The sequence below is a fragment of the Xiphophorus couchianus genome, chromosome 5, assembly GCF_001444195.1.
Source record: "Xiphophorus couchianus chromosome 5, X_couchianus-1.0, whole genome shotgun sequence".
Lineage (NCBI taxonomy): Eukaryota > Metazoa > Chordata > Actinopteri > Cyprinodontiformes > Poeciliidae > Xiphophorus > Xiphophorus couchianus.
In genome coordinates this window covers 23,832,573-23,847,842 of record NC_040232.1, presented here as the reverse complement: position 1 = coordinate 23,847,842, position 15,270 = coordinate 23,832,573, and the positions used below count along the sequence as shown (strand labels likewise).

Below are 15,270 nucleotides of genomic sequence, written 5' to 3'. Positions count from 1 at the left end.
AATAAACTCTCAATCTGTCTTGTTTGGTTTAATTATTGTGTTACCATTATATGGTGGGATGTGGACCAGACTCAATATGTCTGGCCTTCCTCAAAAAATTAGGAAACAGATTTTCTTTTGTTGAATGGTGGATGATTAAATGGGGGAAAACACAAACATACAGCCCGTTGTTAAAATCACATGCTTTCTAGAGAAAATATCATTTGAGGATTTGATCATTTTCCCCCTCTAGTTTGGAGAGTAATCCCATAGAAGCAAAAATCATTTGAAAAAAGGTAACTTTGTCCTGACAAAAATCGACTCTGTACTGAGTTATGTCTGAGAATAATTCTGACATAATACAAATATTTATTGTGGTCACACAAGGGTTAGTACTGTAGATGTCAGCTTCTGCAGTAGTGCTAAAACAGTGTCCACTGTGTGTATTAATCTATGTTAAGGTATATTTGGTGTCAGAAGTGTTACAACTGGCAGTTATGGGCGTTAAACTTTTTCAATCAATATTAGAATAATTGGTGAATCGCGCCACACACCAACAGTGGCCAATAACCTGAAATTTGTGGAAAATGAAAGTAAAAATAAAGTAGACACAACAATTCTAAAATCCAAAGTAAAATAAATAAAGTGAATGCCTATGATCAACACTGTGTGAAAAAAAAAGATTAAAAAGACAAGTTAAACCAACTGTTGAAACCAAACTGATCTTCATTCACTCCTCCGGGATGATGATCGTAAAAGTACAAAACCCGTGGATTGAGTGGTCTCGCCTGTTCAAAGGCTATCGTTCTAAAATCTTGCCTTTCAGGTGGATGCAACTTTGTTGCAACATTCTCTAGACAAAATGGACTTTGCAGCTCTCCCATTCAAGAAGCACTACTTCATTCACACCATATAGCTTCATGCTAACTGAGGCCTGTAGCGTGTTCTCTGTGGGGAGGGCGGTTACATCGCGTTACCTTCGAGTAAATTTGCTGGGCTGTACACTCAGTGGAAAATGTCCAACTGCCTTCACCTGTGAATAAATTACTCAGTATGGAGGGAAAGTTGTTTCAAAATGGCCCTTGTAAACTTTTCCAGATTTTAACAGTTGCTTCTCTGAAGTAATTTCCCATCTAAAATCTCAAAACAAGCACGTTTCTTCTAGCATTTTTATTTTACTTTTAGAATTGCCCAATGTTAAGATTGTACTTTTGACTCGCAAATTACATTCCTACCTCAAATGCTCCTTTGCTCGTCCTTGTCTGCACTCTTTCACTGGAAGCCCAGGCTACTGGAGGATTTTATGATCAGCCGTGATGTTGGGGTTATGAGTCACGGACCAAACGACCTCACTGCTGCTCACAAAAGTGAATAAATGGAAGATGGTGCAAGTTCAATATTGTGTTTTTCTAGTGAAATAACGACTGGATGAAGCAAGTCAGTTAGATATCCTCACAGAAAAACGAAGCGGCCCTTTTTCTCCAGACGATTTGGCGAGTCAGCTTGGCATTATTGTGGTCTTCACAGACACCGCAGCGCTGTTGATTCAAGTCGCCCCACTCAAATATTAATATATTTGGATGCCGCTGGCAGTGCGGAAAAACGTGCTCATCTGTTGTAGTGCTTGGCAGGCTTTGGAGAGGTGAAATCTGAGAGAGGGTGGGATTTTTCTGACAAGGGCTGTTTAACACCTGTGATTGCTGCCATTGTGCGGATGCCTCTGCCTGATTCCTCCTGGCGGCAGACTCTCTTTATTGGTCGTCATCTCGTACGAGCCGCGGCATAATGGAGCAGAACAGCAGTGAAATTCCGAACAATGTATGTTGGGTTTTTACGCTCCGGCTCCGCAGACAGCTTCAAGAGACGCCATCCGACATTCATTACGACGGCAATGACTATCCAAAGCCGTCGTGGCGTTCCTCCATAAAGCCCCCTAAACAGAACACACACTGAAAGACTTGCTTGTGTTTAGCCAGCAGGTACATTTGCGCTGCATGACTGAACTCTGCTGCATTTATGTGCCGTTTATTTCAGCTGTAAACGGCAGATTGGGATTGTGCGAGAACTTGTCCCTGCATTTGTTTGCATATTAATGTAGCCATTCAAGTGCCATGCTTATGTAACCGTCTCTGTTAACTTGGATTAGCTCTCATTCCCTAGTCTCTCCCTTTGACAGATGATAAAATCTGGTGTAGAGCTCTTCTAAGGCACATGGCAAACTCAGTCAGCTTGTCATGTGGCGCTCTAGACTCCAGATGCCAAATTACATTGATCTTTTTTCTTTTTTTTTGCAATTCTGCAATTGTTCAAATTTAACCAAAATATTTCACAAAAATAGTAAAAAAAAACTTTGACTTTATGTGACTGGCTCCCACCTGCAGGTGGCAGTATTTCTTAGTTCTACAACACTTTTGACTCTTCTTTATTGGGCCCCAATACGGCGAGTAGCAAAACGTCACATTTAGCATCATACATAAGAGCAAGTATTGCACAATTCCTTGCAAATATTTCTTAGTTAGCACCACAAAATCTGTGACTTGATTGCAAAAAAATCATATAAACGATTGTGAAATTCTTTAGGGACTGATAACTGTGAAACAATGTTAAATAAGATTTATTAGTAAGAAGTACTTATCGAATGCGGAGACAGCTACTTATTAATGTTTTAACAGTTTCTTAATGGGTCGCAACTGGCTCTTGAGAGCTTTCATGATCTTCATATGGCCCAAACTGAATATAAGTTTGACACCCCTGCTCTAAGGCTTACGTAATTATTTTTGGCCCATGAGATAATTCCACGTCTATTTCTGGAAGAGAGATTTGACATTTCTTTTACTTTTATCAGATAAATGCCACAAATGTTTTACATTTAACTTCACATGTGCTTACAGTGTTAAACGTTGCTTGTTTCCAATTGAAAACGTTTTACAGTCAGATCTGAAAGAACGAATAACTTTCTAAATTGTTGACATTTTCTCAATGAAAATTCCAAATTTGTTCATTTTTAAAAATTTGGACCCTAGATTATTTTAAAACTGTCACCCAAACACGATCTACTTGTGATGCCCAAATTACAACACGACTGTACAACAACTCTTTTTATTTGTCATTTGAGCTGTTTTAGTTTCACAAAACCAATTTCACATGGCATGCCTCTTCTGAGATATACAACTACACTCTGCTAGCCTCATTCAAAAAATAAATTGTGTAGATTTTGCTCCAGAATTGGTCACAGGGCAAATTGCAAAGGGCGTTTATCCAATTGAATCTATAACAAGTTGGCATGAATCGGTTCCTGGAGTCAAGGTATTGAAAAAAATATAAGTTCAGAAAAGAGCTAATCGTTTTGCAAACACAAACAACCAACAGGAAAAACCTTTTTGCTTCTCGATTTGCTGCGAGGTGATCCAGAAACAAACTGACAGAGGTGGGTGTTAGTTTTTTTTTTTTTGGTTTGTTTTCTATGTTAGCGAGATGGAGGTTGCTTCAGACTCTAAATGAAATCAACATTAGAAGTTAAGTGCAGGGGTTTGCCGTGGTGGCGTAGTGGTTAACGCGACCCATGTTTGGAGGCCTTGAGTCCTCGACGCGGCTGTCGCGGGTTCGACTCCCGGACCCGGCGATGTTTGCCGCATGTCTTCCCCCCTCTCTCTCCCCTTTTCCTGTCAGCCTACTGTCATATAAGGGACACTAGAGCCCACAAAAAGCCCCCCTGGAGGGGTACAAAAAAAAGAAGTTAAGTGCAATAATTCTCTGCTTAGCACTGCATCTGAAACTGATCTGGATAGAAAATTAATAAGAAAGGTGATGATATAAATTATGAATGCAGTGTAAACGCTGGCAGAAATATTGCTGCATCTCTAAAAGATGTAAAATAAATAAATAAATAAAATCACACTCCGAGGACCAACCTGCTTCTCACAAATAATTTATGGAGATTCAGAAAGACATAACACCACAATGAGTGCCGGTTAGCTGCTTTGCTCCAGAGTCTCTTTTAATTACCTCTTAAAAACAAGGAAATCGCACATCAAACACGCCGGCTTAAAGTAGAACAAAGTCACTCGTGTAATTTCCATGCAGTGATGCTCATGTAGTTGGATGAGCACATGGGGAATTCTTTCATTTTTCCTCTTTGGTCACAGCACAGCTTAATTAGAGGGTGAAGGTGTTCTTACAGGAAGTAGTTCCAGACTGTTATTGTTAGGATGTGTGCTGTGTGTTCCTCAGGCAAAGTGACGAGCAGAACTCCAGGCCGTATGAGGAACTCGAGGATGACTTGATGACAGCTTCGGGGCGGCCATGCAGCCGCGCGGTATATCACCGGGTCTGTTGGCGTCGCATTGAGCCCATCAGGGACTCGGCTTGACGCGATGCCAGGCGGTCAGGAAGGAAGAGTTAGTTAGATCAGATCCTCCTGGAAGCTTATCAGCTGCCGCTTCAGTCAGGGTCCAAGCTGCTGGCTCTAGCTTTCAGTTAAAGGTTTTAGTACTGATGTTTAAAGTTATTGCAAAAAATCACTCACGCCTCCTTGAACTATTTTTTGTTTTGTTTTGTTTTATCACGTCATAATCATAAATTTCATGGTGTTTTATTGTCGTTTTTTGACGTGGAAGTAAATTGATACATGTTTTTAATAGGGGTGGGCATTTTATTGTTCATAATTTATCATTTATAGTGATCAATTTTTTATCATGATTAGAATAAATATTTAAAATGTTTATTTTTAGACGCTTTATATATTCAGCTAACGTTTTTAATAACCGTGTTTTTATTTAGAATAGAAGAATGGAATAGAAAGTGCTCTATTCTACGCTATGTTCAAAATTAGGGTTGACCTATTCATGTTTATTGAATAATAGGAACATTTTTTAATTAACAAATTCTAAGTGAAAATGGTCTCCATCTGCAGAAACAAAGCAGGCAAAGGTCAGATCAGGGTCTGCAGTACCCTAGATGGCCAGCAGATGGCGCACATTTCTTGTTGTGCATATACAGCCATCATCATACAAGTTCAGTGCTGGCATCTGTGGTTGCAGCTTCATCTGGGCAACCACAAAAGCAACAAATGACTTGCTGGCGTTATTCCTGGAAGAAAAACAAAAACTGCTCCCACATTCCCACATTTTTTAAGTTACTGACTGCGTGAATAGTGCTGGATCCGATTTCCTCGTGTTCCTTGAAACATTTTTAGAGGTTTCTTTTGCAACGCTGGCAGGATGAATAATGTACTTGAGGGTTCCAAGTTCATTTTCTGAGCCTGCTGCCCAATTATCGCAACTTTCTTCTGTCCATCACCGTTTCGCTGTCCAGTCTTCATTTGTGTACCTTCAACTCCCTCCACTTCCCTCCTGCTGCACCAGCAGACTTCTCTAACCATTTCTGCTGTCGTTCTCTGAATACTTGACTTAGTAAGTCACCTTAACATGTACGACTCAAAAGGATCTGAATATTGTAAAAAGTTGTTTTTTTAGCAAGTGAAACTTAGACTTTAGATACATTTGTTAGATATAAAGCGAAAATGTCATGCTTTTCTTTCTTGTAATTTTAATGATTGTTTTATTTGTAATAAAAATCCAGAATTATTATTCTACTTTTATTAGCTGCACATAAATGCTCTAGAGCTGGTGGTTGTGGTTCAATAAAAGGCCAGTTTGTCGAATGCAGTCCTGTCTTCACGCGATCTGCCCTCACGCTTGTAGACAGTTAAACCTCTGATCGTTGCATGCCGACATGATTTCACATCAAGAGACATAAACAGAGCTGACTCTCCAGCTTATTATGAATCCAATAAAATCACAGCATTACCATTGTTAAACTGCTTGTAATGTTTAAATTGGAATCCATATGCTAGGTTTATAGTAATATGCAGCACACAAAATACATTTGCAAACTGCTGTACAAACAGAATAATGGCAACATCATTAAAGCTGTTAGCAAGACTTTTTCTATGAAATCAATCAAACTCACTTTGGACAGTTTTTAACCTATAGAACAACATGTCATCATACTTTTTTTTTTTCAGATTTGTTTGGATAGTTTGTTATAAAGTGTTTATTCCACTACCCTCCTGAAAATAATCACCCAACCAGGGAGCATCTGATGACACCATATGAGACAGATAAACGCCTGGGCTTCATGCGAAAAGACGGCGTGAATGTCCTGAAAACTTCATTTCTGAAAAAATTATTCCGAGCAAAGTTATAAAATCCTTATAGACTGGTCAGTGCTTTATATTAATATTATTTTCAAATTCTCTCAATATTTCCTGCAGAAAACACCCACTCCTACTTCTTTGATTGCCAAGCAGACATACTGCACTTTTAATAAGGTCCTTTAATAGGTGCGACATAAAATAACTCTTTAAAATCAGAATGTCACCATATGTGGTCATATATGAAGAACGTACTATACAGATTATTACTAGTTATAGTTTAGAAGAGGATTATAAGGAAGACTATTTATTTGTAGACCTTATGCTGGCTAAAACTGCGTATCAATGCATAATAAGGTACATTTGGTGTTAAATTAGCCCTTTAAAGCATTTTTAAAGGGTCTCAAGTGTTCTCATATTTTAACTATTTGCCTAAGCATTATGAATGTGTTATAATCTCTATCAAATTATGTCAAATGTTTCTCATTCACCATAGCTTGGTAAATTGAGCCTCTTGTGATGTCATCGACTCAAACACAATGCAGTTTGCTGTTGTGGTTTTTCTTTCCCCATTGTTTAACATTTTCATTATATTCCTACAATAAGGAAATGCAGACTCCAGCACATGTGAATGCTGAGATTAACATTTTTCAGAGATGTCCACAACAGTTAAATTACTTAAAAGTTTTAATATTAACAGTGAAGCTTTCCCCTCCGATAAAGGGATTCCGGTGATAGTCGCGAGCCAGCAGGCTGACTGAGGGGAGCCTCTCTGACACTCGAGGCTTTAAAAAGTTGCCACCAATGTGAAGCAGTTCCTGTTTTGGAGCGTGCAGGGCGCTGAATGCCTTCCAACACCACGGGTTTGAACCTGTGACTTGTTGTCGGCGCAGGTTTTATGGGATGTCCGCGCTGGTTTGAAAGCTCGTTTGAAGCCTTCGCTGTTTCGGCTGAACGCCCAGCTGCGGGACGGGGCTGTAATGGACTACATATTTTCCATCACGGGCGGCGGCGCTAGAGTTGTCAGAGACGCCATTTCTCAGAGACTGTGGCCGGGACACGGACAGGAGACAGTCCCGGGCCAGCTGCACGGTGCTGGGGCAGCACTGGAAGACAGACACACCCTCCACCACAAAACAGGTCTGTTTATAGTGTCGAGCTATGCTAGTTGACAGTTCGGGCACCCAGCCAGGGAGAAACGTTGTTTCCTCGAAACTTTGTGCTACCTTTAAAAAAAAAAAAAAAAAAAGAAAGTAGCGTAAATTTGAGTTTCTTGCCTCGAGTTCAGCTCATGCTCCTAAACGCACCATAAGTGGAGCAAAAGCTTCTGCACAGCTCTGAAGTTGGCTTATGATTCGAACCTCGTGATTTGACGCTATTTCACAACTTAAAAAAAAAAACAAAACTCTGGCACTGAGACTTCTGCTCAACAGAAATCACATTCTTACTGCGTCTATAAACTGTGTTATAAACTATTCGTATTCTGTTCCGGAAATCCTGTCCTGGTTTGACCTGTCTGAGAACTGAGAGGCTTTCTAAGATTTTAGTGTAAAAAATAAATAAATAAAACGCCACAAAACAAACAACCAAAAAAGTTGTATAATTCACAGATAGAATAAAGGTTGCACAAATCACAGACTATTTTAATTTTAAAGAATCGCCAGGGAGTCTAAAGTTTTTCAGTTCAGATTTGACTATTTTAAGTGTTTTTCCATTCCTTCATGTAGGCACAGGCTAACTTCACTGTTTAAACAAACAAACCTTTAGCCTAGTACTTTCAGACATTGTCTACTTGTCAACTCTGCACAGAAACAAAGGCCTGCTGGTAATTATATGTTACTATGCATATAGTAGATATGCAAACAGTACATGCAAAACATGTATGTACTGTTATACATAATTACTAGACCTAGGCTTGCTGTCATTGCAGTACAGGTTGCTGCAGGGCCATGCAGAGACATTTAAAGGGCCACATGCTCAAAGGTTAAGGGTGGCACCAAGCTTTTAAAAGTCGACATAAAAATAAACCTTGACGTGTTCAATTAAAAAAGAAAATGAATGATCACAGCGCTGTCTATCTCAGAATGGAAAGAAAAGCGGAGACTGGTAATTCTTCTTCCAGCAGACAAGAAACCAATATTGGCCAGAAAAAAAGGCTAATTGGTGCATTTTAGTTCCAAATGTTTTGGCAACATTGGGAACTAATGTTGGTCCAATGTGTGGCCCATGGGCCATTTGTGGGCCGAGAGTCAGAACTAAACGTGCTGAAGCAGCCTTCAGTATTTATGCTCCAACACTCTGGAATAAGCTTCCTGCTCAGTGTAAGAGTGCTCACACCTTGAGTTTATTTAAAACAAACAATTTTATTTGCAGTTGCCTATTCGTAAAGAAAAAAGAAAAATTCTATTCAATTAATATTACATTTAAAATTTTCAACATTTAATCTGCTTGATTTTTTTTTTTTATCACCTCCGATATTGCTTATCGGTGGTGATATAATATTAAAAAAAAATCATTTGCAGCTTCTACCACCATGTATGACCACAACTACAAGAAGCAGAAGTGAATGCATGTCTGTTTACGCAATAAACATTTGATCTATTGCAAAAAAATATTGCAGCACTTAAGCAGAGCAGTTAAGAATCTGTAGAGACTCGGCTGGTAGCTTTGTGAACTGGAGCATCTATAGGCTTTTAATTCATCTGATCCACAACAGTTAAGTTAAAAGGTCAGCAGTGCTAAGTAGCCGTGAGAAGAAAAAAAAACAGTTTCTACTGAGCTAAAACCCAACGCTTTACTCCTGCTTTAACTGTTTCCCTTTGCTTTACCCTGCATGTAAGCATGTGAATTTTACATGTACTTTGCTGCTGTTGCATTTTTTTTTTTAAACTGACTTCCTGCTCAGTGTTTTGCGCTCACACTGAAAGTCATGCTTTCCTGTTTAAAGGGGCAGTATTGTGTAAAATTGACTTTTTTGTGTGTTACATCGTGTTGTAATGTTTTTCCATCATCAAAAACATACCTGGAGTGTTTCTTTGAGTCTTTCATGCATGTTTGAGAAATTATGTAATCTCCATGGCAACCATTCAGCTGTGCAAAACAGCGGGTAGCTGGTGACCGAGCCCCGGCTTCGAGATGCAGCTCCTCCTCAGAGTTGCAACTTCCAAGCTTTGGCCTCACAGAGCAGCCCTCCCCTGCCATTCCCCCACTCGGCTCCTTCAGACTAGCTAGCAGGAATTAGCAAACAGCTGGTGGAACTGCATTTCTACTGAGCTCATTATACAAGCTACTTCTCAGTGCAACGCTGATGAAGACATTGTTAAAGGGTTAATAGAGGAGCCATGTTGTGTTGACTTTCTTAAGGTGGAGTTTCAGAAAGAAAAATGGTTTTTAAAGAGACAAAGGCCTAATTTCAAGGCGTTATTTATGAAGTAACATTTCTTTTAAGTGATATTTGCCCCCTTAATTCTGTCTTACTAAACTGTGGACAGTCGAGGAGTAGCTTGCCGGGGTCGCGTCCTCTACGGGTCGACCCCACTGCGTAACAAGCGGAGCGTTCCAAATATTTCCCATCAGCAGTCGGCTCACGCTTAAATGCGCTCGCCAGGCAATGAAGGAGCGTGTCCGGGGGAGCTTCTCACATCAGGGAGCGTCTCCACGTTAATGAAGACTTGGCCTCTCACACTCATCTTCTGATGTGACCCATCAGCATGTTTTCTTAGCTTTGAATCGAAATCGGAGAATAAGAGCGTTATTGAAATTAAAGGCATGAAGAGCTCCAAGACCTGTGGGAGTAGAACACTGAAGACGTCGCGCTATTAGTCGGCTTTAATTGGTTGCTGTGAAAACTTGCAGGGTAAGGACTCATTCTGAAGTACCGATGCGGTATGGGGGGGAGTTCGGCTCAAGCAGAGACATTGGGCTTCAGGGCTCGGTGGCGGACAGGTTAATTGTTCGATCTAATTAGGACAAAGATTAATCACATGCATGCTGCTGCTCTTGAAACGCCACTGACGGCATTGGGGTTCATTAGCAGTCCCTCCGCCTGTTGTTGCCTCTCCAGCAGCAGTTTGAGACCGTGGGCTGCTGCCCCTCAGTAGGAACAAATGAGACTAGCTAGAATAGAAGTCAGGTAGAAGAGGTTACAAACTGACACGGTTGGACATAGAGCTAGGTAAATGAGTAAATTAGTGCACCTAATTTACTGTATTTTGACAGTAAATTTCCTTAAATCCATTTTGATAGAATTTTCTTTTTTTAAAGGTTTTGTTGACTTTTAATTTGAAAGTAGTTTGACAGGAAACAGGGTAATGAGAGAGGGGGAAGACGTGCAGCAAATGTCGCCAGGCTGGGAATCGAACCTGCAACCACCGCCTCGAGGACTAAGGCCTCCTCAATACGTGGGTTGTGCTTTGCCCCTGCGCCACCACAGCACCCCTTAGTAGAATTTTCTAACAGACTTTGCAAAGTTAGCATTATACATCATGGAAAAAAAGAAACTTGTAAATTTACAGCTTGCCAACCTTGGATTTTTTTGCAGATTCACTAAGTCAAGTTTATTTGCACAGTACATTTCAGCAACAAGACATCAAAGTCATCGATTGTGAAACAAGCAAGAAACATTGCAATTTGTCAAATATCATTAAAATCATGAAGCTAATTCACATCAAATATTTTGATGAATGATACACACACTACTACCCACATGATACGACTGGACAGTCAATTGTCCCAGAAGCTATTGCGATAAACGATAATATTGTTGTTTTGAGATCATTTTAAAGTAATATGAATCTGATGGCTGAACATTGCATTCTCAAAGGTCAATTAACTTTAAATTTTAATGAACATTTAACACCAGAACTGGAAGATATTTTAAATATCCAAAATAAATCAAACAAAAACATCAACAAAAATGTAATCATGAAGTCTCTGTAAACACAATCGTCCTTCATAAAAAGGGCTAGTTGAGACCAAAACACCAGAATGAAGATTTTTTTATCCTCCAGTTTTTAGAAGAAAAAGGGGAAGAAAAGAGAAAAACGATAAATTATTGCAGATTGGAATCATTGAGCTCAATTAAACTAATCATGCGATTAATTGATTTATTGCTTATTGTGACAGGCCTACTAATCAAACAGGAATAAGCCTTAATTTAAAAGAACCCAGTGTTTCAGCTGTTTGGCAGCTTTCTGGTTGTTTTGCTTCAGAAACATGTCGAATGTTAAGCTCTGTTGGAAAAAGGGGTTCTGGCGTATCAGGACCAGATAAGAGGCAGAAACAGCAGTGCATGTTTGCCTTTCCCTTCAGCTCTATCATATGTCCCATGCAGAGCTGGAGGCATGTGTGGCAACTCCTTGAATGAGATGGAAAGCCATGCAAACGCATGCAAACGCATGTGACCTGCAGTCACAGAAACAACGCAGCAGGTCTGGCCCATCAGCCGCTCCGTCTTGGATGTAATCGTCTACATGTGACTCTCAGTTGGAAGACCCAAAAAAAATCACACGTCAGAATGTGTATGCATCGAGTTTGTGTTGTGTGGAGGGCTGGACGTTCAATATATATCAAATCTCGATAATCACTACACAGTATAAAAGTGTGCATGTGATATCATGTTTAGTAGGCTTTTATATTTCACGTACGATGCACTCAAATCTGGTTGTTTTTACTGGGTTTTTTTGTGAATGCTCATTGCTCTTGACGACAACCTCCACACTGAAGAGAGTTGGTATTGTAGAGCTCACTCTGGTGTGTTCGCTGCTTGGTCAAAAGATTGGGATTTTTAAGTTGCTCACCAGGATCAAATCCTCCAGCTCTGCTCACTAGCCAGATTTTCTGTGCGTCTCTAGTTGGCTCGCCAAGCATTATTTTTATCTATCCTGCTAGAAATAACCTCCAGTTTGTGAAGCTCGCTGAGTTAAGAGGCTATGATATCACCCAAATGGATTATTGTGCACCTGTACTTTCCATTAACAAGAGATGATTCAGTGGCACCTCTGCGAGAGAGAGCAGGTTCATCCCCCACATCCGCCTGACATTGAACTCCTCCTGCACCTCTGAGTCGTTCCTGGCCCAGAGGGCGTACGCCCATTTGAAGCTGTTCACGCTCAGCCTAAGGACGACGACAGACTCCGCCGCAATTATCAGGATGATTCAGAAAGCGCAATCTGCTAACGCTCTCACCGTCATAATGGAGGATTTTAATCACATTAATTTCCAAAAAGTCCTTGAGCGGCTCTTGTTAGCCAAAGGCGGCCCGCGCTCGCCTTTGCGAGGCACTCCTAAGACCCGCTTGCGTCTCATTCGAGGGGAGGCATCGGCGACGAGCGTCCCTGAGGGGGCTGCAGAACGACAGGGACCACCTGTTCTCACGCACCTCTTAGAACTGTGACCAGAGGTTGAACTCGTGATGCGTTCAGGACATTTGTTGCAGGAATCAGCAGCAAACGCAAGTCGGCGGTTTCCCCTAGCGAAAAGATTGATGCTTTAGCGAAGTTTGTACATTATGATGAAAGCAGAAAATTGACAGCTTCTCTTGATGTGCTGTGAGAGACCTCGATGTTTGCAAGTCGAATAACGTTACACACTTTATGCTGTAATTGCCGGTCTTCAGATATTTCCACGTCAGCTTTTTTTCCTCGTTGAAAAAACGTTAGACGTGTGTGCCGGGTACAGCTGATGTTAAGGGAAGGTAATTAGGACGTGTTCTGAGTGACTCAGGCGCTTTTCTTTCACCATCCCTTCGGCACACTGCCTCAGTAAACATGCAGGTAGTAATTTCCCTCACTGGGATGATGCAGAAATCCAAACCAGGCGTAAGCATGCCTGGAAGTGATTTTTACCTTCAGAGGGATTCTTTTCAAAGTTTTACCTTGACTCTGCTGCTCGTAAAGTTTCTGTGTGTGCAGTTTTTACTTGGAGCTTTTACTTTATCTGCTGGTTTTGACATCTTTGATAAGGTTTTATTAATCTCTGCAGTGAAGTGGGATAACTGACAGTTGTCGCACAACTACAGCCTAAACAAAATACAAGGTTTAAAGGGGCGGTGTTGTGTAACATTGACTTTTTTTAGTTTTACCTCATGTTATGTTATTCCCTTATCAAAAACACACCAGGAGTGTTGCTTTGATTCTTTCAAGCATGTTTGAGAAATTGTTTATTCTCCCATGGCAACCATTCAGCTGTGCAAAACGGCTGGATGGACCTAGGACCGCCTTCAAGGTTCTACTCCACCTCAGAGCTGCAGTTTCCAGTTTCTTCTGTGAGGCAGAAGCTCGGAAGCTCCTCTGAGACTCCCCCAGTCAGCTCCTTCAGACTAGCCAGCAGCAATTAGCAAACACCTGGTGGAACTGCTCATCTGATGCACTTATTACAGGAACTACTTCTCAGTGACAAGCTGGTAAAAACATTGTTAAAGGATGTAAAGTGTAGCCATGTTTTGATGACTTCCTGAAACCAGAGTTTCAGAAAGAGCAGGAGTTTTTAAAGAGACAGAGGCCCAATTTCAAGGCAGTAAATTTCAAGGTACAATTTTTTAAAGTCATATCATATATATATATATATATATATATATATATATATATATATATATATATATATAGCATTTTTAGCAGCTGAAGCTAACATAGTTAATTGATTGTGCTATAAAATGGCACCATGTTCCTGGGAAATACATTATGCTGCCCCTTTGAACAATGTTTTTCAAATCTCTCTGTTCTGGAGACTAAATTCTCTGTCAGGGAGCATTAAAATATTATGAAAATATTCTTTAACCTGAAATCACAGTTTTATCAGCTATTGTAAATTGAAGGATTATAATTGTATCCAAATGGATTTGGACTTTAGCTTTGTTTATTCCAGTAGCAGTAATGTTTACATTCAGCTTGACAATGTTTTATGTCATTTAGTTAAATAGAGAGTCAGCTATGTATCTTATTTATGTTTTTTTTTTCTCCACTGTGACTTAATCTTCTCAACTAGCAGAGATTAGTGATAGCTGGGAGTCCTTCATGTTTTCTTTAAAGTTGAGCTAAACTGACCAAAACTCCAAAGGTATGAAATGGTTACGTGGGGAAATGAGCAACACTTAGGTTGACAAATCCGGCAAAGTTAGGCAGAAATCTTCATGTCTGGTTTGTCTCTAAATTGCCAAACATTCACTTAGTATTCGGTAAATAGACTTTAAGAAAAAGCAGTTCTGTTTGTCGTCTTTTGTTTTGTTGGAGTCTACTTTAGCATGTGGAAAAGAAGATGAAGAAAAACAGACAGTTCATAAACATGTCCGACCTCATCCCCCCTCCTCCTCAGTTGTTAGCCATGCAGATGGATTTGAAGAGACACTGTCTCCATTTTTTCACTTGATCTCAGCAGACTTGTTTAGCTAAATGGAAATTGCTGTGTGTGTGTGCGTGCGGGGGTGGCCGTGTGTGTTGCATTGCATTACAGACTTTACTGATTCTCTTGTTTTTGCCCTTTAAAGAAATACGTTAGAGATTTGATGTAACTAACACCACTACAAAAAATAACTTAAAAGGGGATAAATTATGCTCTTTTAGATTTCTCTCTACCAAAACCCCTCAGTAATGCTGGCTCTTCTGTGCACAGTTTTTCTAAATATTTAGAAAAGTCTAATTATCTTCCAACCCATGCCCATCTGACTGGATCCCCTAGTATTGAGATATTACAAGTATTCGTTGAGGCGTCTCAACGAATACCCCTCAAAATGCTTGTAACTGCCTAATTTAAATGTTCAAAAACCAAATATGACGTTATATCTATTAATACGCACAATGGGAACAATGGCCCTACTACAGAATGTAACTAGAATCTATCTACAGTCTTCCTTAAATCTTCCTCTTGGGATTTAAGGAAGTTACAGCCAACAACCGCCAAGAACAATAAATGGTGCAACAGAATTAGTTCCTTTGCAAACAGCAACCAATAATGTGCAAAGTAGCTTTGCGTTGTGGTGTTTCAGCTTCCGAAGCTGCATTTTCTCAAAATATTTTACAAACATCGACATTCTCCTACTGTTTGCACTTCCCACAGCAATTAAAATTCTGGACAAACCTTAACCAGAGATGCGCAAATCAATCGGTATTCAAGTATTCAACCGTTAATTGAATACTTCAAAA

The 15,270-nt window shown here is 40.1% G+C and overlaps 1 protein-coding gene across 5 annotated transcripts in view; it reads left to right on the top strand.

The window, feature by feature from the left end:
* The window catches only part of oxr1a (oxidation resistance 1a), a 171,606-nt gene that overhangs the window by 90,195 nt on the left and 66,141 nt on the right, over window positions 1-15,270 (top strand). Inside the window, exon 1 of one of the 5 annotated variants that reach the window (XM_028017970.1) lies at window positions 6,938-7,273. The exons of the other annotated variants lie outside the window; for them this stretch is intronic. Within the exon in view, the coding sequence (XP_027873771.1) occupies window positions 7,114-7,273 (160 nt within the window). The 5' untranslated portion in view covers window positions 6,938-7,113. Of the gene's footprint in view, window positions 1-6,937; window positions 7,274-15,270 lie in introns of those variants that run through there. 5 annotated transcript variants of the gene reach the window in all.